This window comes from Oryctolagus cuniculus, chromosome 10, assembly GCF_051225735.1.
Source record: "Oryctolagus cuniculus isolate XC-2025 breed Fujian yellow rabbit chromosome 10, ASM5122573v1, whole genome shotgun sequence".
Lineage (NCBI taxonomy): Eukaryota > Metazoa > Chordata > Mammalia > Lagomorpha > Leporidae > Oryctolagus > Oryctolagus cuniculus.
In genome coordinates this window covers 59,526,237-59,552,723 of record NC_142876.1, presented here as the reverse complement: position 1 = coordinate 59,552,723, position 26,487 = coordinate 59,526,237, and the positions used below count along the sequence as shown (strand labels likewise).

At 40.9% G+C, this 26,487-nt stretch overlaps 1 protein-coding gene across 1 annotated transcript; it reads left to right on the top strand.

Moving 5' to 3' along the window:
* Positions 1 to 24,752: 24,752 nt before the first annotated feature.
* Positions 24,753 to 25,972, top strand: LOC100344152 (ubiquitin-conjugating enzyme E2 variant 2). The gene has a single exon (XM_002713432.6). It carries the CDS (start codon positions 24,778 to 24,780, stop codon positions 25,213 to 25,215), a length of 438 nt encoding a protein of 145 aa, XP_002713478.1. The 5' UTR covers positions 24,753 to 24,777; the 3' UTR covers positions 25,216 to 25,972.
* The last annotated feature ends 515 nt before the right edge of the window (positions 25,973 to 26,487 follow it).

Below are 26,487 nucleotides of genomic sequence, written 5' to 3'. Positions count from 1 at the left end.
TGATTAACACTGTCCTCTCAGGTGGAACCCAGTCAGGGGCAGCCTGCCAAAGGACCGTTTTCTATAAATTTCAACTGAACCAATATCCGTGGAAATCATAAGACTCAGGAAGAGTTGATGAATACACTACAATTAAACTTGCCTTGTGCATTTAAGAATGAAGCAAAGGATAATGAACATATTGAAATGATTCCACATGTTTTATGCATGACACACTTGTAATTAAAACAGATCCTGAAGGTAAGTTTGTATATACTAATATAATGATTTCAAAAAAGCAGAGTGTGATATTAAATATCTACAGGGCGTCTACTCCAAAGTGGAGAACATGAAACTTTGGCTCATTTTGCCTCCTCAATAGTTGCTTATCAGAAACTGGAGACTGGGTGCACCAGCAAATCACACTTGTTAGGAAATTTTTTTGTATCGATCAAATATATTATCAGTTCACTTGTAAAATATAAGTTCCTTAACTATGTTTGATAAATAGCTTTAATTTCAGTTACTCAACTAAGTATTAACATTTGTCAGAATTCATCCATCTTAAGAGGATCCTTTGAAATCTTTCACAATTCAATAGTTATTATTCATAGCAGCTCAAGATTGCATGATGACTATAGTCAGGACCAACTCAGATTTAATAATAATTTACATTTGCTTACATTTGCTAAGGGTTTCAACCCATTGCAGTTTGTAAAATTGCTACAGCTTGTTTTGTAATTTGATACTCAAAAAGATCCTGTGAGGTAGAAATAGTGTGGTTATCTTACAAATGAGGAAAGTTAAGATAAATTATATGTTCTATACACTTTCATTTTTGGTCTGTAAATAAGGACTAGTTACCAATAATCTACTAAGTGAGTTATTAAAAATTGGCAGAAATTTGGTTTTCATAGATGAAAATTAGTAGTTACCTAGAGGACTCTAATTCAGTATATTTGTGGTTAAAGAATATGGCTATTATGTAGTTCTTGACAAGTTTGCAAAGCTCTTTTTACATTTGTTCACATATGGATAGTAGCTCTTCCCACAATACCAAGAAAAACAGTGATCCCTACTTCCTACTGGCTATCTTGAGTATGGTGTTATTTTCAGTTGCTGCTTTTTTGCTCATAATTAATGAGTTATTGTTAGAGCACTATGAATTGCTTGGTTAACTTTACAGTGTATGGTGTTGCATAGTTGTAATAACTGTACTTGTGGCCCTTACTTTTCATCTTAAGTAGACTTAATTCTGTGAATACCAGCTTCTAACTCATTAAGTTGTGTAGGAACCATGAAGTTGGTATGCACAGATATAAACCAGCGTACTTCTATACTGAATCAAGCAGAGTCTCCCTACAGTGGGCGTAGTGGGATTGGTAGACTTTGGGGTCTTTGGCATTCCTTAAGTGGACTGAATTAAAAAGTGAAAAACACCTATCTTCAGGAGTCCTGAGTTGGAGAATTGCAGGCATCTGCTTGCTTGGCTTGTGGTTTACAAGTGCTCATAAACATCATTTTGGTATCATGTATTTATTTATTTATTTTTAAATTTTTTCCATTTTTTATTTAATAAATGTGAATTTACAAAGTGCAACTTTTGTATTGTTGTGGCTTCCCCCCCAACCTCCCTCCCTCCTGCAGCCCTCCCCTCTTCCACTCCCTCTCCTATCCCACCCTTCATCGAGTTTCATTTTCAATTATCTTTATATACAGAAGGGTATCATGTTTTTATAAGAAGAAGGTGGGACTGTTTGCACAGAATCCAGGCCTTTGCTATATGCCTGTGAACAAATAGAATCAGGGGTTGGCACTGTGAAATTGTAGGTTAAGCCTCTGCCTGAGACACCAGTATCCCATATGGGCTCCAGTTCTTGTCTCAGCTGCTCGTCTTCTGATCCGGCTCTATGCTGGTGGCTTGGAAGACAGTGGAACATGGCACAAGTGCCTGGGCCCCTGCACCCATGTTGGGGATCCAAAGGAAGCCTCTGGCTTTGGATAGGCCCAACTCTGGCTGTTGCTGCCATTTGGGGGAATGAACTAGCAGATGGAAGGCCTCTTTCTCTGTGTCTCCCTCTAGCTCTCTCTGTAACTCTGCCTCTCAAAGAAACAAACACCTTTAAAAAAAAAAAGAAAAGAAATGGAATCACAATCGTATGTATAGGCCAGAGCCACCATTAAGCTTATATGTGAAATGCAAAGAGGTAGTATTCTATTTCTTTGCTAAAGCAAAGATTTCTTAGACCAAAATTAGAGGGAACCTCAGAGATTTGCTAGTCTAGCTTCCTTTTTCTTTGAAGGAAACAATGGTTTACAGATAATTGCAGTGATTTAAGACCATGGAGGCTGAGAAAGAAACAGTGATTAGACTTCCTGATGGTCAGTCAAAAGTGTCTTGAAAAGAAAAAATCTAAATCATATTTATTTTTTATAGAAAATATTTCACATGTTTCTAAAGATGCTTATAATGAAACTTTCCCTTCCATTCCTCAGTTCTCCAACCCCCTTACATGGAGGCAAATGATTCTATCAGTTTTATAAATATTCCTTCTATCTGGCTGAAAAGCCCATGAGAGCATTTCAGGCATGGAAAGCCAAGGCACTGTGGCAAAAAATGTTCTACATGAAGGATCTCTGTGAGTGAGAACCCTGTGGAAAGAAGGGGCCATCAAAGAAGGATATATTTTTCTCTGAAGGGAGGAGAGGACTTCCACTTTGCACATGGCCCCGTCTAAATACTGATGGAGTCTGTGCACTCAAAAGGCTTCTATAGCCTTGGTGGCTTACTGAGTCTTGGGTGATCACTCGCTTCTCAGCCTTTTGGCTAAGATCAAGTGTGTAATTGTTAAATCAATAACAGGAGTCAATGTGCACCTACTCCCCACGTAGGACCTCTGTCCTTAATGAGTTATACTATGAGAATTAACTGTAAAACTTGTTTTCAAACAGTACTTTATATGATTTTTGTGTGTGTGGGTGAAAATTGTTAAATCTTTACTTAGTATAGAGTTGGTCTTCTGTATATAAAGTTAATTAAAGATGAATCTTAATGAAGATTGGGATCAGAGATGTAGTAGGAGGTGGGACAGGAGTGTGGGTGAGAGGGTGGGTATGGCAGGAAGAACCAGTATATTCCTAAAGCTGTACCTATGAAATTTATATTCATTAAATGAAAGCTTTCTTAAAAAAATAAATATTCCTTCCTGTTTTATGCATATGCAAATTAATACATATATAGATATTCCCCTTCTCTCTTTTCATATAAATGATAACATGCTCTTCACATGTTTTTGCTCTGTTTTTTTTTTTTAACTTAACATTTGAAATCATTTCATATTGTTAAGACAAGAGCCTTCTCATTAGCTTTTATGGCTGTAGAGTATTTCATTGAATGCATATATGCACATGTCAACATTTATTTAACCAGTCACTTACCGAGGGACTTGTGGGATGTTTCCAGTCTTTTGCTGTATCAAGTGATGCCACAGTGAATGTCTCCTATGTCTATCATTTTTCAGTTATTTGAATATATCCATAGGATATGTTTCTTGAAAGGAGTTTCTCTCTGTTTAAGAGTACATTATTTGACATATCTTGAACAATTATACTTCAGGGGATTGTGTTAATTTGTACTCTTTCCAGAAGAGATTGTCTGTTTCCATATACTTACCAACGTAGTATATTCAACTTTTGTGATCATTGCCTATCTAATAGTTGAAAATGGTAGTTGAATATTGTTTTAATTTTTGCTCCTTTTATTTTGAGTAATTTTGTACATTATTTTGTACCCCAAAATTTTTGTACATTATTTTTGTACCCCAAAAATGTATTTTGTCTTTTTTTTCACCTGTCTGTTTATGTATTTGACCATTTTTCTACTATTTTACATCAATTTTTTGGAAATTCTTTTTGCAAATGAATGAATTTAATATCTTGTCTATGCTATGGCTTGAGTATAGTTTTTTTCTTTGAGATTCATGGCTTTGTGATTCATGGTGAAATATGATTGCCACTGCAACAGAATTGGGAGGTGAGGCCTAGTGGGAGTTTGGGTCATGGGGTAGAGCCCTCATTAATAGATTAATGCCTTTTTTTTTTTTTTTTTTTTTTTTTTTTTACAGGCAGAGTGGACAGTGAGAGAGAGAGACAGAGAGAAAGGTCTTCCTTTGCCGTTGGTTCACCCTCCAATGGCTGCCGCGGCCGGCGCGCTGTGGCCAGCGCACCGCACTGATCCGATGGCAGGATCCAGGTACTTATCCTGGTCTCCCATGGGGTGCAGGGCCCAAGTACTTGGGCCATCCTCCACTGCACTCCCTGGCCACAGCAGAGAGCTGGCCTGGAAGAGGGGCAACCGGGACAGAATCCGGCACCCCGACCGGGACTAGAACCCAGTGAGCCGGCGCCGCAAGGCGGAGGATTAGCCTAGTGAGCCGCGGTGCCAGCCGATTAATGCCCTTTTTAAAATTAAAAAAAATTTAAGAGGGAGGGAGGTAGGGAGAAAGAGAGAGAGGGAGGGAGGGAATGAGAGAGAGAGAGAGAGATCCATCTCATCTGCTAGTTCACTCCCTAAATACCTGCAATGGCTGAGACTAGGCTGGGCTGGCTGAAGTTGGGGACTCAATCCAAGACTCCCATGTAGAGCTGGGTATGACACCCAGGCACTCTGATATACGAGACAGGTGCTTTAATCAGCAGTTAACTGTTAAGCCAAATGCCAGCCCTGATTAATGGCTTTTTTTTTTTTTTTTTTTTTTTTTTTTTGGCAGGAGGCGAATGAGTTAGCTGTTGCAGCAGTTCAGCCTCCCTTTTCTCATTTGTAAGCACCCACTTACCCTTCCACTTTCTACTATTCGTTGAAGCAGCACAAAGCCCTTGCCATGGCCATTGCCATGGTCTTGGACTTTCCAGGCTCCAGAACCATGAGCCAAGTAAACCTACATTTGTAAGTTACCCAGTCTCAAGAATTTTGTGATAGCAGCTGAAAATGGACTAGACAGCCTATGGTTTCTTTTTTCAGCTGATCCTACTTTGTATTTAGCACTAGACTAGGACATGGTACTCATTTTGAGAATGATGGTAGAAACTCAGTTTTGAATATTTATATGTTGAAGTGAGAAATTTTTTCCATTTGCCACATCTAGAAGAGTTGTGGAGAGACCTGGATTGTGGCTCAGTAGGTTAAGCTGCAGCCTGCAATGACAGCACCCCCTCTCAGAGTGCTGGTTTGAGTCCTGGATGCTTTGCTTCCCATCCAGCTCCCCACTAATGTGCCTGGCAACCATATGAAAGACCTGGATGGAATTCCAGGCTCCTGGCTTCAAACTGATCCCTCCCTGGCTGGTGGGGGCATTTGGGGAGTGAACCAGTGGTGGGCTTTCCCTACCCCATCCCCAATGATGGAAGTCCTTATAACAGCACAGTGTAGTGCTAATTGATCTTTTGCTTCAGTGTTGTATAGTGAAGATAGGATTGTAATACTAAGGCTGATGCTGTGGCATGGCGGGTAAAGCTGCCACCTGCAGTGCCGGCATCCCATGTGGGTGCCGGTTCGAGTCCCAGCTGCTCCACTTCCAATCCAGCTCTCTGCTATGGTCTGGGAAAGCCGTAGAGGATGGCCCAAGTCTTTGGGCCCCTGCACCCATGCGGGAGACCCAAAATAAGCTCCTGGATCCTGGCTTCAGATCAGCACAGCTCCAGCCATTGTGGCCACTTGAGGAGTGAACCAGCAGAGAGAAGACCTCTCTCTCTCTCTCTCGCTCTCTCGCTCTCTCTCGCTGCCTCTCCTTCTCTCTGTGTGTAACTCTGACTTCCAAATAAATAAATAAATTTGTAAAAAAAAAAAAAAAGGATTGTAATACCAAATTAAGTTCTTGTTTGAATGCACTTCTATTTTTCTTAGTTTCTGAGATATCATCAGAGAATCTTGTTGCTTTTGTTCTATTAGTTTACCAGTGAAATCCCTGACCACAGAGAGCTTGAAGGCATAGTTAAAAAGGTGAACATTATGGGGCAGGCATTTGGCACAGCAGTTAAGACACTGCTTGTAATGCCCACATCCCATATCAGAGTGCCTGGGGTCAAGTCCTGGGTCCACTTCCAATTCCAACTTCCCACTAGTGTGTCAGGAGCCAGGGATGAATTCAGATCTTCCATGATGGTGGGTTGTCATGTACTCCAATATACTGCAATGAATTAACTTATTTATTTTATTTTTAAAATGTTAACTTATTTATTTGAGAGGGAGAGGGTGAGGGAGGTAGGGAAGGAGAGAAAGAGAGAGGGAGGGACAGGGAGAGAAGAGAGAGAAGAGAAGAAATCATGCTTCTATCTACTGTTTCATTCCTCAAATAGCAGCAATGACTGGGGTTGGGCTGGGCTGGGTAGAAGCCAGGAGGCTGAAACACAATCCAAGTTGCCCTCATGGATGTCAGGAACTGAATTATTTGAACCTATACAGCTGCCTCCAGGGGTCTGCATTAACAGGAAGCTGGAATTAGGAGCTAGAGACTGAAGTTGAACCCAGGCACTCTGTTGTGGGATATGAGCATCCTAACTGGCATCCAAAATGCTAGGCCAAATGCTCTCCCCAGTTAACTTACTTGCTAACATATTTAGCAAGTATATTGTGAAACATCAAATTAATACTTATTTATAATATTTGTGGCTATTGATTTACTAGTATAATATATTGTGTGCAGTGGTTTCCAGAATATACTCTCCTATTAATTAGGTTGGTTACTTATGTCATGATATGTTTTATAATAAAACATCAAAATGTAGTACTGCAGATTTTATAATGGAAATTGAGATATATTTTGATTCCTGCATATTGATAGTGTAGTTCCCAGTAGTATAGAAAAATCCAGTCATCTGATATAGTATCAATTTGGACCTTCATGGATTATTAGACTTTAAGTGCAATTTGTCTAAGAGTAAGCATATAACAGGTGGCAAAACCCAGACTGATTAGTCATTCAATTTCATGAAGCCAAGTTTGTTTGACTGATAAATTTTCCTGTTCCTTAGAGAAGTTATCTGAATAACCATTCTGATGAATAAAAGAGATAGGGGAAAGAACACTATTTTGAGAAAGCAAAGTAGGAAACTGTAACGTATGATATAAAGCAAGAAAGATTTTTTATAGTTAATAGAATGTGATTTTTAGCTGGCCAAGAATCCAATTGTCTTTTATTCTTTTAAAGTGCTATCTTGAGAGTACTTTACTTCCTTTAAATTGGTTTATTGTATTATTGGTAAAGTCATGAATTTTGCTCTCCTACCCTATTCAGAGCCTGAGTCACAATCATGTTTTCTCTTCAAGTGAGATTATTACAGGATCAAGGCCAAATGAATGTCAGAAAAAACAGGACTTCAATAAAGGAAATTTGTAGAATCTTGTATCAAGGAGTGACCAGATGAGACTGAGATTTAAGGAACATATGAATATATAATGTTGAGGTCAAGAAGAGTGAATGATTGGGAGAAGGATGAACTGAGAAGATGGAAGATTGGGATGAATGTAAAGTTCTGTTTTTGTTTTCTTCTTCTGGACTAGGGTTAGAATGTGATCCTTGTTTCTTTATTTCTGGCCACTCTTTCTTCCACATCTATGTCTTCATGCCTGAGAATGAGGAACCACCACTCATGATAATCAGTGAACCATTTGCTTTTTTTTTTTTTTTTGACAGATAGACAGTGAGAGAGAGAGACAGAGAGAAAGGTCTTCCTTCCATTGGTTCACCCCCCAGATGGCCACTACAGCCAGAGCTACGCCAATCCGAATCCAAGAGCCAAGTGCTTCCTCCTGGTCTCCCATGCGGGTGCAGGGGCCCAAGGACTTGGGCCATCCTCCACTGCCTTCCTGGGCCACAGCAGAGAGCTGGACTGAAAGAAGAGCAACTGGGACTAGAACCCAGCGCCCATATGGGATGCTGGCGCCGCAGGCAGAGGATTAACCAAGTGAGCCATGGCGCTGGCCCCTGAACCATTTGCTTTTTCTGACTTGTGTCTTCTGAACAGATTGAAACTCAGAGGCATATTCACTGTTAGCTGAAGGATACCCATTCTCAAACTGGAATGCCACATGAAGCCTTGGGTAGACTTAGGTTTGCTGGCATCTCAAAATTTTGTTCTTCTTTTTTATATGGGTAAAGGAAGAAACCATAGAAGGTAGCTAGAGATGCTGTAGGGAAAGAGGCATCCAGTAACTTTTAAAATAGTTTTTAGTCTTCCAGATAAGAATACATTTAATTTCCATTTAATGAATGAGAAGAAATAAAGTGTAACAAATGTGAAATACAATGTGTGAGATTTTGTGGCTGGTTCCCAACACTGTGCAGTGAGAGCTGCATTTCCCCACCCAGGCTCCCTCCTCGTCATCACGACCTGCTCTCTGTGCTCTCCCTCCACGGTGTTGAGAATTTTTCCTGCTTAGCATTAACCATCACAACATGCAGCAGGCTTTTTCTTCTTCTTCTTCTTTTCCTCTTCCTTCTTCTTTTTAAAATTTCCTTCTGAAAACCTCACACAAGTTGCCTTGATGTGGTTAAGTTTGTTGAATATTAAGCTCATGACAAGAAGGTGATGCTTGAGGGGTCCACAGCGTGGTTTGCCTGGGATAGCCTTGTTTATACATTGTGTACTTGCATCTCTATTTCCTCTCACAGGGTCCAGGTTTGGATCATCGTGTACATGGTTGCCCTTGTTATATATTCAGATAGCAGGTAATTTATTAAGTTGAACATTTCCTTCCTCTCTCTCTCAAATAATTATTTATTTACTTGAAAGTCAGAGTTACAGAGACAGAGAGGAGAGACAGAGAGGTCTTCCATCCACTGGTTCATTCCCCAAATGGTGGCAACAGCTGGGGCTGAGCCAAGCTGAAGCCTGGAGCCAGGATCTTCTTCGGGGTCTCCCATATGAATGCAGAAGCCCAAGTACTTGGGCCACCTTCCACTGCTTTCCCAGGCCATCAGCAGGGAGCTGGATCGGAAGCAGAGTAGCTGGGACTCGAAGCTTTGCCCATATGTAATGCTGGTGCTGCAGACTGTGGCTTAACCTTCTGTACCACAGCACTGCCCTCCCCACCTTATTCTCAAAAAGCCCTATAGGATAATGTGGCTCCACTTTTTCCACCATGTGGGTAGGACTCTTTCCTTTTCTCTCAACTTTTCCTTTGTTCTCTTCATTGCGCCTAATTCCTGTTCCTTTTGTATACCTATCAGTTCAGCTTTATCCAGCCTTGCAGTCATACTCGGGCCTTGAATGTCCTTCATGTGCCTGAAGACCCATGTGAAGCTGTTAGAAACAATGGGTTATCAACTTTGGGGTCCCCTGTTCCCTCTGGCCCTTCATTAGGAACAGAGTGTAATGGATTTCTGTCTCTGCTCCTCATCCCTTCCTGGAATGCCCTCTATTCCAGTAGCGAATGGTGATACTATCTATTCATTATGAAAAGATATGCAGAGAATAATACACTTTCAAGCATGATGAAAATATACTGATTGGGGCCAGTGCTGTGGCGTAGCAGGTAAAGCCGCTGCTTGCAGTGCTGGCATCCCATATGGGCGCTGGTTTGAGACCTGGTTGCTCACTTCTGATCCAGCTCAATGCTATGGCCTGGGAAAGCAGGTGGAAGATGGCCCAAGTCCTTGGGCCCCTGCACCCATGTGGGAGACCTGGAAGAAGCTCCTAGCTCCTGGCTTCAGATTGGTGCAGCTCCAGCTGTTGTGGTCAACTGGGTAGTGAATCAGCAGATAGAAGACCTTTCCTTCTCTTTGCCTCTCCTTCTCTCTCTCTGTAACTCTGACTTTCAAATAAATAAATAAATATTTAAAAAATATACTGAGAAGAAAATAAAAAAGAAAAAAAAGAAACAAAAATATACTGAGATCTTTGTTTCAAATGCAAAGTTCAGTAAGGTGATAATTAGTCTATGATTTCATACCCAATAATTTAATAGTGTTATCTCTAAATTAGAAAGGGAAGAACAGTCTGGACTCTTTTTCTTTTTAAAGTTTTATTTATTTATTTATTTATTTATTTTTGAGAGGCAGAGTTACAGGCAGAGAGAGGGATGGAGAAAGAGGTGGTCCATCCACTGGTTCACTCCCCAAATGGCCACAATGGCTGGAGCTGAGGCGATCTGAAACCAGGAGCCAGGAGATTCTTCTGTGTCTCTCAAGTGGATACAGAGGCTCAAGCATTTGGACCATCTTTTGCTGCTTTCCCAGGACATTAGCAGGGAGCTGGATAGGAAGTGGAGCAGCCAGAACTCAAACCGGCACCTATATGGGATGCTGGTGCTGAAGGTGGAGGATTAACGTAGTATACCAGGGCACCAGCCACATGGACTCCTTTGTTCTAAGTTTCAGAAAGCTAGTTTGCACAAATTTGAACAAAAATGAGGTATTAAACCGACAGCTATCTCAAGGATGACTGGACCAATGTAAGCAGAATTTTCAAAATATCATGATTTTCAGTTTTGATTCCCTCTACCTGTTTGCCTCATTTTCTGGTACTTCACATGAGTATTTCCCATTTATTGGGCACATAGCCTTAGACAGCTTTGGACTTGGATCCTTCTAGTATCACAACTCAAGAGGAAAGGGAATCTTCTATCCTTGATTCAGTTAGAAAATCCCACCCAGGTGAGAATGGCATCCTGGCCTAAACCACATGCCCACTCCCTTAGACTAGTTCCTGAGGCCAGGTAGTGTGGCTGGTTGATGTAGTTTTAGGGACATGTATCTACTGGGGTGAGGAATGCAGTCTTGGTAACCTGGTGGCAGGGCTGTATAGGCATGTGGAGCCTTCTCTAATGACCAGCCTAGGGACCAGGAAGGCCTGGCTCTGTGTAAGACACAAAGCAGATGGACAGAGTCTGAGGTTTCTCAACCCACATTTCTGATGTGATGCTTGGTTTTCAACTGAAGCCCTTGGAAGACTTTTTTTTTAAAACATTTATTTTATTTATTTGAAAGAATTATAGAGAGAGGTAGAGACAGAGAGAGGTCTTCCATCAGATGGTTCATTCCCCAGATGGCTGCAATGGCTGGAGCTTCGCCGATCCAAAGTCAGGAGCCAGGAGCTTCTTCCAGGTCTCTCTGTGCAGGGGCCCAAGGACTTGGGCCATCTTCTACTGCTTTCCCAGGCCATAGCAGAGAACTGGATCGGAAGAGGAGCAGCTGAGACTAGAACTGGCGCCCATATGGGATGCCGGAGCTTCAGGACAGGACTTTAACCTGCTGCGCCACAGTGCCAGCCCTGGAAGACTTTCTTAAGGAAGATATATAGCTTCATTTCTTCCTCCTTCTATCTACAAATAAGAGGTATGGCTTGCTCCTTTGAAATTCTTTTACTATTAAAAAACTACATGGTTCAGTTAACTTTTTTTAAAAGATTTATTTATTGATTTTAAAGTCAGAGTTACACAAATATAGACAGAAAAGCAGAGAGAGAGAGAGAGAGAGAGAGAGAGAGGTCTTCCATCTACTGGTTCACTCCCCAATTGGCTGCAATGGCTGGAGCTGGGCTGATCCAAAACCAGGAACCTGGAGTTTGTTCGGGGTCTTCCACGTGGGTGCAGGGGCCCAAGAACTTGGGCTGTCTTGTAGCGTTTTCCCAGGCCATTGGCAGAGAGCTAGATTGGAAGTGGAGCAGCCGGGACACAAACTGGCGCCCATATGGGATGCCGGCACTGCAGGTAGCAACTTTACCCAGTACACCATAGCGCCGGCCCCTCAGTTTACTTTTTATTGCCATTTCCCCTTCTAAATTAACAGGAAGCAGTAGTATGAAGTGGGAGGATTCCAGTAGATGTAGATTAGCTTTTCTCTTCTGTTAGCACCCTCAAATATATTTACAGGGGCCTAGAACTGAAGGATGGGCTCTGGGGATGTTTGACACCTTTGAGAGCATTGCTCTCGAAATGACCAAAGCTATTCTTTAGCACTGCTTGGAGGAAAGATTCTGGTGGGAGGGTTGGTGACATCGAACTTTCCTGCCCTGCCTAGGAGTTTTGGTCCTCTCCTTGGAGCCTCTCACAGAGATCGATACTGAAGTTACCACGTAAGGGAATTTAGCAGAATGGTGGGTTAAATTTTCTCCTTAAAAGCAGTAAGGAGAAGGGCATTTGGCCCAAGGGTTAAGACACTAGTTAAAATGCCCACTTCCCACGTTGGAGTCCTTTCGTTCAATTCCCAGCTCCTCTCCTGATTCCAGTTTCCTGCTAATATGCAGCCTGGGAGGCAGCAGGTGATGGCTCAGATTTGGTCCCTGCTATTCATGTGGAGGACCTGGATTGAGTTGAAGGCTTCTGGCTTGGGCCAGGCCCAGTCCTGGCCATTGTAGGCATTTGGGGAATAAAGCAGTGAATGGAAAATCTCTCTCTCTCTCTCTCTCTCTGCCTCTTAACAAAACAAAACAAAACTCCCCAAAACAAAAGAAACAATCATGAAGTCTAGCCTTAAAGACAGCATGGAAGAACTGGAACTAGAATAGTTCAGAATCACTCAGACTTATGATGAGCATATTCATGAATAAAAATTCACATTATTTTACTTAGAAACTTTTGTTTTCTTCTACAGGATTGTCCTAATGAGAAGGCAGGTAAGATATTATATCCGTGGAAATCTGCCTTTAGCTGCACCCTCAACAAGCTGAACGGAAAAAATGATTGGAGTGAAATTAAAAGGTGACATTTATTGTTATCCCAAACAGATGTGAATTAAGTTTTGAGTTTTGGATTTTTAGTGTTACATGGTCAAAGCACTGGATAATAACTACTTCTGGTTGTCTTGGTGGTTTTTAGAAACAAGTTTCGTATATGAGTGAGTAAATGGAGAAAAAAACCAAGAAAGCCTCAGAGGAGAGAAATAACCAGATCTTTTCATGAATGGTACACAGCTGGAAATGAAAATTAGGACTCCTATATATATGTAGTGGAACACATTTCCTTTTGAAAGAGTCTCCAAACCTTTTGAAAATGTAATTTTTATTTAGAGAAAAAAATCAGTTTTTATGTTTTCCTCTCCTATTAAAAGGGATTTACAATCAAAGCATTGCTTCCAAATGTGTTTTCTTTTGAAGCTGTTCTTTTTATTTTGAAATCCAGGTCTCTAAAGCTTTTCTGGTTTAACTGTTCTTAGAAATAATGGGTGTAAGGAACAGCCGTGGTCCCCCACCAGGTGAATCAATACGAGACATGATGAATGGGATATTGAGGCTTTCATTTTCCTCCCTGATGGGTAGTTGATGAGTAAACACGCTGCTGACTCACTGTGCTAACTTTACAGAGACATGTAACGGGATCTTTAAAGGAAGCTCATAAACAGATGACCCTCAAATAAAAAAATGAATGAACAGTACAGATTATGGATTGTTTATTGCAGTCCTCTGTCATGTTCATTATTCACAACACTGAGGAATCAGACAACTAATTTTCCTGAATGTCTTAGAGCCTATGCATTTGGAGAGATGAACAGAGCAGTGTTTTTCCCAGAGACAGAATATCAATCCAGTCACACCTTGCTCAGTCACTGGGTATCTTCCTGAAAAATTGCTTCCGAGTTGAAGTACATAAAATGTGCTAAATTTAGTCTATTACAGATACTGGGTACATAAGTGTTTATTATATAATCTGCAGTACTTCTTTAAAGTCTAAAAAAGTTTCAAACTAAAAGAAAAATGATATAAGGGAATTCATTATTTAGTAGAATTATTTTGTTAAGCAAAATATCATTTCCTAATTTATACTGTTTATGAATTAGTGTGTTAGTCCAGGTCCTCCAAGATGCAGTCAGCAGGATGAGAAGAATTGTGTAGGGGTTTCATAGGGAAGCGTATGTGTGTGTGTGTGTGTGTGTGTGTGTGTGTGTGTTTGAGAGAGTGGGAGAGAGAGAGTAAGAGAGAGAGGACTGGGAAAGACTGGGAGTGCTGTCAGGGTATGGTGCAAGTTTGACCACAGTGACTTACTTTGTTGTGAGAAAATCTGGTCTGATCTTCTTGAGATTGAAGGTCAGTGAAGGTCCAGCTGACAGCCAGCATGTAGGCTCCCGAGCCGTGGGTGAGGTCATCTTGGATCTTCTGGCTGTTGCTGCTGCCATCTGACTGTAACTGCGGGAGTGACCCAGGTTAGACAAGCGTAAGACAACCCGGTCGACCCACTGAGAGATTCTGAGAGGCAATTAATCATTGTTATCTTAAGCCACAGAGTTTTGCGTAGCTGTAAGCAGCTGAAGATAACTAATGTGCCAAGGTTGACATGGATGAGTGTTCTTGTTTTCTTTGCTGTGAGTGCCCATTTTCCTAGTGCACTTCTCACTGAGGGTGCTGCCCCTTTGAGATTTCTGGCTTGATGTGACTGTCTCCATTTCAGCATCCCATCTTGCCTGAACCGATGGCCTTATTTCCTGTCTCACATGATTATTAAGACTCAAGACTTTAATTTATTGAAACAGATAAATTCCCCACTCCATGGCAGCTAAAACTAAAGCAGTACCTTGAACTGCTTTTATTATAATTTTAAATATTTTAGCCTTACCGTCTTACTCTCTTGGAATTGAGAGGTATGTGATTAAATTGAAATCAACATATGCTGGAGCTTTTCAAATTGTCTGATCTGCCAAATTGTTAGGTAAGGAGTCTCCTCCCAGTGCTTTTTCTTCCCTAGAGATTCTCCTTTGACTGTCCTGTTGGGGATTTGGGGGAGGAATTTTAAACTTTCTTTTGTAGTAGAACGAGTAGGTTGTAGTAATGGCACCATTGCTTTGTCCTAGGTTTTAATATACTAGAAATATACAGGCAGTACATATTTGCAAGTGATTCTATATGGCAAAGAATGTTTGTAAATTAATAAAATTGTATGCTAGGAAGAATGACAAACCAATTTTGCTTAATAAATATGATCTTACAAGATGGCTTGTCAATTAAATAATTCAAAATTGACTAATAGCCAGACAAATGTGTTCTTTGATCAAGCCCACAGAGAAACATTTTATAAAATAAAATAAGGCTTTCCTAATTTATAGATTTTATAGAGTTAATTTTTCTTTTTAATGTTAATATTAGTGGGCTTGAAATTGTTCAACAAATATGAAGGGTTGGAGGAGGGGTGGTCAACAGAGAAAGGAATCCTATCATGATTTTTTAAAAAAAGATTTATTTATTTGGAAAGCAGAGTTGAGAGAGAGAGAGAGAGAGAGAGAGAGAGAGTCTGAGAGAGAGAGAGAGACTGAGAGAGAGAGACTCTTGGATCTGCTGGTTCATTCATTCCCCCAGTTGCCATAAGGGCCAGGGCTGGGCCAGGCCAGGCAGAAGCCAGGAACCAGGAACTCCTGCTGGGTCCCCCATGTGTGTGACAGGGACCCAAGAACTTGGGCCATTTTCTATTGTTTCCCAGGCACATTAGCAGGGAGCTGGATTGAAAGTGGAGTATCTGGAACTTGAAACAGGGTTTATATGGGATGCCAGTGTCATAGACAGTGGCTTAACCCACTGCGCCACAATGCCAGACCCCTAATGTAATTTTTATTTTGAATAATGAGAAAAGAGTTCTTGAGGTCACACTTAGCCCAGAAATCATTTCCTTTTTGCTGGGAGTGTAAGGATTGGTGGTTCTTAAGATCAACTCTAAGGAGGGCAGAGGGAAAAACAAAAGCTATGTTGTTACAGGCAGTTGACAAAAAGGCTGTGACAGTGGAAACACTTACAGATCTGAATGTTGGACAGTCTTCAACAGAACAATTCATCAGCTTTTGTGACAAGAAATGACAAATACGGCTAAGACAGGGTTCTATGTCATTCTAAAAGATTAGTAAATGATGTACATGGAATGGTGAAAGAAAACCAAATATGTACAGAACCAGAGCAGGCAGATTTCCTTGTGTGCTCCTGGCTGATGGTTTTCTGACTAATGGTTTTATCAGTCTTCAGTAGGGAGGTGCTGGCAATCAGCACTGGATGTTTCTATACCTGTGTTTGTGCTGTGGGTTCATGTATGTTGTATGTATAATCTTATGTCCTTTGTAATACACCTCATTAGATGTGTTCAGTCATGTTCAAGATTGTTTTCAATTGTATTTTTAAGAAGCCAAACCCATGGAATGCCAAAACACTCTGGCAAAAAACAAAAAACAAAAAACCTAAATGAAAGATCTCCGCGAGTGAGATCCCAGGGAAAAGAATGGGTCATCAAAGAAGGAGGTACCTTTCTCTGAAGGGAAGAGAGTACTTCCACTTTGACTATGACCTTGTCTAAATATGATCAGAGTCGGAGAACTCAAAAGGCTTCCATAGCCTTGGCAACTCATGACAAGAGCCTAGGGGGATTACTGATGCCATAAACAAGAGTGTCAATTTGTTAAGTCAACAACAGGAGTCACTGTGTACTTACTCCTCATGTAGGATCTCTGTCCTTAATGTGCTGTGCATTGTGATTTAATGCTATAACTAGTACTCAAACAGTATTTTTCACTTTGTGTTTCTATGTGGGTGCAAAGTGTTGAAAAAGAGAATTGAAAATGAATCTTGATGTGAATGGAAGGGGGGAGGGAGAGGGAGGGTTGTGGGTGGGCGGGAAGTTATGGAGGGGGGAACCATTGTAATCCATAAGCTGTACTTTGGAAATTTATATTCATTAAATAAAAGTTAAAAAAAATTTCAAAAAAAAGGCACACAAACAAAAAAAACCACCAATTCCATTTGTTATCTGCTTGAAAAAAAAAAAAAAAAAAAGAAGCCAAACCAACCAACCAATTAACAAGCCAACCAAAACCCCCAAGCTTTCTGTTACTGTTCTGAAGAGATACCTTAATTGGATCAACTCATCTAATTGACACTGTTCTCAAAGGAGGTGCAACAGCAATCGTGGTCCCTTATGGCATGGCCTCGGCATTGGACTTCTATTAGTGAGTGCAAGGTATTTTTACTTGGACCTGCAATATGAGTATTTCTGTAACAAGTGCAGTATGAGTGACTAGAATACAAAGCCCCTTTGACTGCTGACAGGACTCTGTTTTAGACAGCACACATTCTGTTTAAAAAGCTCTGGAGAACTGCCACTTGAACACCTGGTAGGGAAAGAGCGTCAGGCTTCTCTGAAGCAATTACCCCCTTGAAAGGGATAAGAGGACCTGAGCCCGGTGTGATTGCCCTGGCCTGAAATGTATCTAAATGTCTCTCTCCCTCTCTTTTTCTCTGCAGTTTTTTTTTTTTTAAATTTCCCTTTTGATCTCTGTTATTATCCTCCTGGACAGAAATCTAACAACACAAGGAAAAGAGGCCCCCTTCCTTTTTTTTTTTTTTTTTTTTTTTTTTTTTTTTAATAGGAAGGACATGAAAGAAGGTAGCTTTGTGATTTTTATCTTTCCTGGTAATTTACCAGCAACAAAAACCCCAGCAGTGGCCAGGGTGCCTCCTACTCTAAGCCATATGGTCTTTCTGGTTGCAGACTGGCCTAAAGGCACAGCTGATTCTACCCTCTCTGGAAAGGATGGCTTGTGGTGGTGAAGCTGCTTTCTAACAGAACCAGTGCAGACCCTGGGGTGTGAAGCACAGACAGCTATGGGGTGAAGGGTTATCTTTGTACGAGGACAGTCACTGTTATGTGTAATTCTTACCGTTTGAAGAGGATATTGATTGTTTACTTCTTTTAAGGTTTTAACTGCCCTGGAACTATTATTTAAGGATCAAAATATACTTCCTATTTGAGGGTCAAAATATGCGAGAAAGTCTTGAGAGAAGTAGATTAACTCAGATAAACCCTGAGGGGTGTGGTTTCATACTACATGTGAGAGAAATTTGCTAATACTTGCTACCTGAATGTGGCAAAAGAGCCAAATTTCAGTCCATGTTTGTTTCAGTTGTATAAGAATTAGACAGCTCCTGCCCTTTCATGTTTCATCTATCTGTAATTAAAAATGTCTTTAATATTTCCTTTGAGCACTTGTATATATTAATAATATTACAGAAGGGCTGGTGTTATGGTCCAGAAGGTTAAGCTGCCACTTGCAATACCAGCATCCCACATCAGAGTGCTGTTCCAGTCCTGGCTGCTCCACTTCTGATCAAGCTTCCTGCTAATGTGTCTGGGAAGGCAGCAGATGATGGCCCAAATGTTTGGGCCCCTTCCACCCATTTGGGAGACCCGGGTGGAGTTCCTGGCTTCTGGCTTCTGCCTGGCCCAGTGCTGGTTGATGTGGCCCTTTGGGGTGGAATCAGTGGGTGGAAGACTCTTTCTCATTCTTGCTCTCTCGGTTGTTCTGCCTTTCAAATAAATGAATAAATAAATCTTTAAAAATGATATTTCAGAAATATATGTATGTACTTAAATAATTAAAATCTAGTGGGACCCAAAAAATTAATGTGAAAATTAAGTGCTTTTCAATTTACTCATTAATGTTTCTTCATGTGGAACCTTAGTTTGTCACACTCCCCCACTACAGATCTTTTTTTGAAAATATAGAAAATAGAAAATGACACAATATTCTACATGATAACCAAAGAGAAAATTATTATTGTATGGTTTAAATTGTTTCTTGAATGAAAAGTGATTGGATCTTTGTAGTAATGAATGTTGATTGACCAGTTCTTAGTTTCATACTAGTTGGACAGCAGACCCAGACCTTCCAGTATTTTCCAAGTAAACTCTGGAGTGGACCTTGCTTTAGTCTGTTTCTGCACTATAATAAAGTAACTTAGATGGGGTAATTTATGAACAGCAGAAGATCCAGTTCTGGAGACTGGGAAGTCCAGGATCAAGTTGCCACAGAGCTAGTATCTGGTGAGGACCCATTTCTCATAGATTGTGTCTTGTTTCTGTGCCCTCTCATGGTAAATGGAGAATAAAGAAAGAATAAAGGAGACTTAAATGGTCCCCCAAAACCGTTTTATATGTGGAGACTTCAACAAATTAATGGAAAATTCACATTATCTTTTTTTTTTTAAATTTATTTATTTATTTTTTTTGGTTTCTTTTTTTTTTTTTATCTTTTATTTAATGAATATAAATTTCCAAAGTACGACTCATGGGTTACAATGGCTTCCCCCCCCATACCGTCCCTCCCACCCACAACCCTCCCCTTTCCCACTCCCTCTCCCCTTCCATTCACATCAAGATTCATTTTCGATTATCTTAATATACAGAAGATCAGCTTAGTATACCTTAAGTAAGGATTTCAACAGTTTGCTCCCACACAGAAACATAAAGTGAAAAATCCTTTTTCTTTTTTGACAGGCAGAGTTAGAGAGAGAGAGAGAGACAGAGAGAAAGGTCTTCCTTTTCCATTGGTTCACCCCCTAAATGGCCGCTACGGCCAGTGCGTTGCATCTGGCGCGCTGCGCGGATCCAAAGCCAGGAGCCAGGTGCTTCCTCCTGGTCGCCCATGCGGGTGCAGGGCCCAAGCACTTGGGCCATCCTCCACTACCTCCCCGGGCCGCAGCAGAGAGCTGGACTGGAAGAGGAGCAACCGAGACAGAATATGGTGCCCCAACCAGGACTAGAACTCGGGGTGCCGGCGCCGCAGGTGGAGGATTAGCCAAGTGAGCCACGGCGCCGGCTTAATTCCTTTTTTCCACTAATTTTTTGAATAAAGATTTTATTTATTTGAGAGGTAGAGTTACAATCAATCAGAGAAAGGGAGAGACAGCGAGAAAGGTCTTCATCCACTGGTTCACTCCCCCAATGGCTGCAATAGCTAGAGCTGGGCCACTGTGAAGCCGAGAGCCAGGAGCTTCTTGTGGGTCTCCCATGCGGGTGCAGGAGCCCAATTGCGTGGGCCATCTTCCACTGCTTTCCCACGCCATAAGCAGAGAGATCGATTGGAAAAAGAGCAGCCAGGGCTCAAGCTGGCACCCATGTGGGATGTCAGCACTGCAGGCAGAGACTTAGCCTACTGTGCCACAGCGATGGCCCCTCCACCAATTTTTTTGAAGTCTCCTGTACAGGCACTAATACTGTTCACAAGGGCAACATCCTTCTCCCTAATCATCACCTAAAGACCCTACTTCTGAATATTATTGCATTGGGATTGTATTTCAATATGAATTTTAGAGGGATGCAAACATCCAACTGTGGCAGACATTTACTGTTTTGTGCATCGGCACGCTTCCATTTCTTATCAAGACCAGCACCTCTGCTGCTACGCAATGGAACTTTTATCCTTTTGGCCAGTGATTGCTCTAGGGTTGGACATCTGACCCATGCTGGTCTAGCAACAGGATCCCCTCTAACTTCAGTGTGCTGGTGAAACTATGGGCTGTGAGGCCTTATGTGCTGGAGGCCACATTCCCTGCCACTGGCAAGGTGGACAGGCTGGCATCCAGAGACAATCGAAGATGAGAGATGGAGAGAGTGAAGGTGCGCTTTTAGTTCCTGGTTCCAGCACCATTTCTGCCCTTTCAGAGACTTGTTCCTGTGAACCTATCTCATTTTTCTACCCTTTTCTCTTTCCTACTCAAGCTAGGATTAGGTGGTGGTTTTTTTTTTTTTTTTTTTTTAAGATTTATTCATTCATTTGAAAGGCAGAGTTACAGAGAGGCAGAGACAGAGAGAGACACACACACACAGATAGAGAAAGAGAGAGGGAGAAAGTCTTTCATTGGTTGGTTCACTACCCAGATGGCTGCAATGGCCGGAACTGGGCCAATCCGAAGCCAGAAGCCAGGAGCTTCTTCTCAGTCTCCTGCATGGGTGCAGGGGTCCAAGGACTTGGGCCACCTTCTACTGCTTTCCCAGGCCATAGCAGAGAGCTGGATTGGAAGTGGAGCAGCTGGGACTTGAATCGGCGCCCTTATGGGATGCTGGCACTGCAGGTGGTGGCTTTACCCACTACGCTACAGCACCAGCCCCCTATGTGGTTGTTTATGTTTTCTTTACATGCAACAGAAAGAGTCTAAAACAGAAGAAAATTCAGTCACATGCAACATTTCATGAATTTTGGTAAACTATGTTCTTTTTTTGTTTTGGAAGGGGAACAAATTTAGAATTTCCCTCAAAATATCTCCCTCCAGGCTTTTGTTCCACCAAAGTTTCTCCTGACTCACACTTTTCCTCTCCTCCCCCCAACCATATTGAGAAATCTGGGTTTCTTCTCTTGCATGCATTCAAGTTGAATAATTGTCTATCTTTTGAAAAATACTGAGTACTTGCCCTCTTTCCCAAGAAACTAAAGCCTGGCCAATTTTTTTCTACTGCAAAGGTGCTAACTAGAGCATCTTAATAAATGCAATTGCTTCCCTTACAAAGAAATTGTTGTGTTCACTGCTAAGAGAGTACTTATTCTCTCCATGTTAGAACACCTGCCACGTTTATAGACCGTTTTTCTCATTAAGCAGTCCACTGCCCTTTCCAAAGCCCTATATCAGCACATTTTATTCTAAATAGCCTATTTGTATCTATTATTTTCTTTTTCTACCCAATTTTCCATGTAATCCTAGACATTCCTCTCATCTGATTCTACCATTTACTTCTCAAACTGATTAATATAATCTAAATCTCTTTTTTCCATTAAAGGATTTTTGAAATTCTACCACTTCTACTTATCTTATGATTTAATTGAATGAACTGTTTGAAACAACTTCTGATTTTGCTTAAAATAATATTTAGCAATTCTTCCCTCACTCCCAACTTTTCCTGCTTCTGCAGCTGTTCTTGGAAACTAATTTTTTTAAAAAAGATTTTATTTATTTATTTGAGAGGTAGAATTACAGACAGTGAGAGGGAGAGACAGAGAGAAAGGTCTTCCCTCTGCTGGTTCATTCCTCAAATGGCTGCAACAGTTGGAGCTAGGCCAATGTGAAGCTGGGAGCCAGGAGCTTCTTCTGGGTCTCCCATGTGGGTGCAGGAGCCCAAGGACTTGGACCATCTTCTAGTACTTTCCCAGGCCACAGCAGAGAGCTGGATTGGAAGGGAAGCAGCCAGGACTAGAACCAGTGCCCATATGGGATGCCGGCGCCGCAGGCAGGGGATTAACCTACTGCAACACAGCGCGAGCTCCTCTTGGAAACTATTTTGCCATAGAAATGAAGGTGTGTGGAAAGGATGAAAGAATAATTGTCTGAAATTATTTCTAGTTATACTGAGAAGGGGAATTCTGGAGGAAGATGATGCACAGGTCTGGCCTGGGTCACAATTTCTTCTGTGAAAGTTTGCTAAGAACATTTGAAGGTATAGGTGTAGTATCTAGGGAGACTTCTTTGTGCTTTTAGCAAATTAGATATTGAAATTTCCTCAAATACTTGGGTTCAAAATGGCTGTAAATTCTTTGCAACCTTTTCCAGCAACAGGTAGTCTCCTTTTCCTCCCTTTTAATCTGGGCTGGCTTTGTACCTTGACCAGAAGAATGCAGTGGAAGTGATGCATGACTTCTTATAGAGATATTTCAGTTTCTGCTCATTTCCACTTGGAATGTTCCTTCAGTATGTTAGAAATTGGAGCCATCCTGGTTGAAAGGCTATGAGCAAGAGAATGGAGACATCTCAGCCCAACAACCTCTGGCTAATCACAAAGCATGGAGGTGAGGTCGTTGAGTGAACAGATGACTGCAGCCACATGTCTGACCTCCCGAGAGAACAACAGAAGAATGGACCCGACCCTACCCAGAATCATGACCAAATACTCTCTTCTCCTTACATCTAGTAGCAAGGAAAAACGGATGATACAGGGCATCAGTTGGCGATTGTAAGAACAGTGTTCTATAGTGGGGAAGAGGTGGTGGTAGAATCTAGTCAAGAAAGAATGGAGCTAGGAGCACAGGGAGTCTTCCTATGTAATGGAAGGGAAGGCAACATATATGTGGATACTCAGGACTACAGGACTACAGGAGTGTGAACTGGTGGGAATGGCTTGGAGAGTCTCTTTTCATGGCTTCAGTTTTGTTAACGTGAAGATAGGAAGGTGTAGGGAGTTGTAGAGTTGGAGGCTAAAGTTACAGCCAATTAAGGAGTAGGAAAGTAATTCAGTGGGATTATAGGAAAGCACCGGAAACCCCTTGAGGTTAGTGTTTTTACACCCTAACAGAGACCTGTCAGCTGAGTGCTTTTCCCTAGCCATATTCAGATGTTTGAGTACAGGGTAGCATAGGTTGAAAGAAAGTTGGGTTTAATTATCATTGAAGATTGAAGTATGACAGAGTGAGGGAGAGTCAATAAAATTTAGCATATATGCAAGGGAATTCTTACAATGACAGTCATGAAATGAATACAAGCCCATCAGTGGGAAAGAAAGACAATGGAAGGATAAAATTTTGAGAAAAGGGGAAAGATAAATGGACTGAATACAAACTTGGAAGAGAAGGTTCAATGTGTTATTGTATATTATCTACTTTTGGTACACATTGTGATCTTGGGAGCACCACTTAAATTTACTGATTTAAGTGGGAACTGAACTAGAAGAAACCCTAAGGTTTCCTTACAGTTTTAACAATCTGTCCTTATATGATTCTATGTAAAAAGTAGACAATAACAAGAAATAGACTGTTTTGCTTAAAAAAAAAAACACCCAATATGGGCAAAACTCAATGTTAAGTTTTCTCATAACATCTCAAGGTTAATTAGGTACTAATTATTTCTCTCACTTGTTTGTTGCATTTGTTTTGGATGACTGCTGTGCAGTTATCTTGAAATAAATATTGAGAGAAAGGATGGAACATACCTGGGGTCACTGGAATTACAGGCTAGTGAACAAGACTACACAGTGGAGGTAGAATGTTGGGTTTCTGCCCTGGCACTGATTGTGTGTGTGTGTGTGTGTGTGTGTAAGTAGTTTTTAATGCTTTTACTATGATTTGTTACAAATTCTGAGCTGCTTTGTATTTGTGGTTCACTTGAATGTTTTACTAAACCAGAGCTGGGCACAGAAGTCCTGGAACAGATTAGACATGATTGTGTTCTTTCCCCTTGTTCATCAGAATCTGGACAAGACACAGCAGCCATGATGGCATAAGAAAGCAAATAAACCTTCCGAACATCCTTGTCAAAGATGTTACATTTTTAATTGAAAAGAATCTTCTAATACCCATGCCCTTGCTGGCTATTCAAACTACTGCTATACTTGACAGCCTACTGCATTTTTTTCTGACTAGTCTCCCTTCTTCATTTCGCCTTTGCTACAGTTTTTTTTTAACCACATGGCATCCAGGAGTGACCATTACAGAGGGTGCGGGCACTCAGTGGTTACAACAACACTTGGGAACTTGCATCCCATGTTTGTGTGTCTGGCTCTGCTTCTGCTTTTGGCTTCTTGCTAATGTGTGTCTGGGAAGGCAGCAGGTGATGGATGCTCCTCCTCTCTACCCATGCAAGAGACCAGATTGAGTTCCAGGCTCCCAGTTTCAGCCTGGCCAAGCATTGACTGTTGCAGGCATTTGGGGAGTGAAGTAGTGAATAGAAAATCTCTCTCTGCCACTGTCTCTCTATCTTTGTTCTCTGCCTTTTAAATAAATAACTAAATGTAATTTAAGAGAAGTCCATACCAATAAATGTTTTTGTTCTTAGTGACTACCTGTGAGTAAATAGGATGTGGAATGTGTGACAGAGTGTCATGAATAGGGGAGGAAAAAAATCAGAGCCAAAGGACAAAGAATCACCAGGGAAGAAACAATGTCAAGAAAGGGGCAAAAACATGAAAAGGATTTGGGGGGAGAGTTACACTAGAATTTTGTCCTGAGTGGGAATAATTTTATTTTCCAATTTGCAAGATAATGGCACTGTTAACCACTGGTAATGTATACTTCCAAGTACTAGAAATTTTTACTTTTTAAAAGCAGGTTGTTGGGCTGCGTCAGGCTGCAGGAGAAGATGGCGGTCTCCACAGGAGTTAAAGTTCCTCGTAATTTTCGCTTGTTGGAAGAACTTGAAGAAGGACAAAAAGGAGTAGGCGATGGTACGGTTAGCTGGGGCCTTGAAGATGATGAAGATATGACACTTACAAGGTGGACAGGCATGATTATTGGGCCACCAAGGACAAATTATGAGAACAGAATATATAGCCTGAAAGTAGAATGTGGACCTAAATACCCAGAAGCTCCTCCATCAGTTAGATTTGTAACAAAAATTAATATGAATGGGATAAATAATTCCAGTGGAATGGTGGATGCACGGAGCATACCAGTATTAGCAAAATGGCAAAATTCATATAGCATTAAAGTTGTACTTCAAGAGCTAAGACGTCTAATGATGTCCAAAGAAAATATGAAGCTTCCACAGCCACCAGAAGGACAAACATACAACAATTAATTTTAATGGATCTCAAACTTGTCTTAAATCAACAACCTTCTACTCATATTAATGTCTTGATTAAATATCACAATGCAGAATACCCACACATTCAGTAAAGAATTCCAGCTGGTATATGTGACCCGGACATTTGCAATATATTTAATATATGTACACCCATTATGTTTTCAGGTAACGGGAGGAAAAATGCAGCACAATTTTTCTTTCTTTTGTTGAGGCATTGTCATTTAAACATAAACCTGGAGTGCTCCAAGTAGGATTCGGGTTTACAAGACGCAAGCGTGGCGAGACGTGTGAGATGGCAGTGGAAACGTGTGTTTCTGAAAAGTAAAAATCCCAAGAAGGACAAACAGAAATGGCATGCTTTTATCCATCTTGCTTAGTGAAAGAGCTGCAGTTGAAATTATTTAAAGTAGCAGGTACAATGAATATTGTCACAAATTGTGTTAAATTTTAAAGCGGTGTGGGTGCTGACTACTAGTAGTATAAAAATATGTTCAGGATTGTTTTGATACCTGTATTTATAATAAAAAAATGTTGGGGGGGTCGATGAATTTCTGTTAAAAGCTGTTCCTGTGTGTTACATGTAACAGACATGGTAAATATTTGTTTACATTCTTTGTTTAACAAACCATGCATTTAAGTTCAAGTGAAGTCAACAAAAAAAGAAAATAGGTGTATGGATATGTGATTTTGAGATTAAAGTTAGTCATAAAATGTAAATAAAATGTGGAAAGTGTCCTCGGGAAAAAAAAAAGCAGGTTGTTGATGGTTTTTCTTGGTACCAAATAAATTGAAAAAGAAAGGAAAGCTGTGCATCTGCTAAGAAAAGGTGAAGCAACCATTGCATAAGGCAATGGAAGCTGTTCAGCACAAGCCTTTCAGGGAAAGATCTGGTGTCTTATAATGTTACAGTTACTATGGTGACAATGCATTTTTAATGACACCATTAAATGGTGGTATAACTACTTGTAACCAAGGAGTGCTGAATACTCACAGCTGTGTTGTTTTGAGTTTATGTGACTTTTCTCCAGGATGGTTTTTAATGACTTCAAAATAAAAGTGTTCTATAACAGAACAGTACTTTGGTGTATAAAATATGTACATTTTAGAAACAGAAAGGACCTTAGAGGGCCTTAGAGGACGTTAATTCTCCCCATCTCACCATACACATTCACACACAGAGAATGAAAACTCCTACATGTTTATACTTTATAGATGAAAATCTAGAGGCAAAGATTATGTTGTTTTTTATCATATCATTTCACTGGT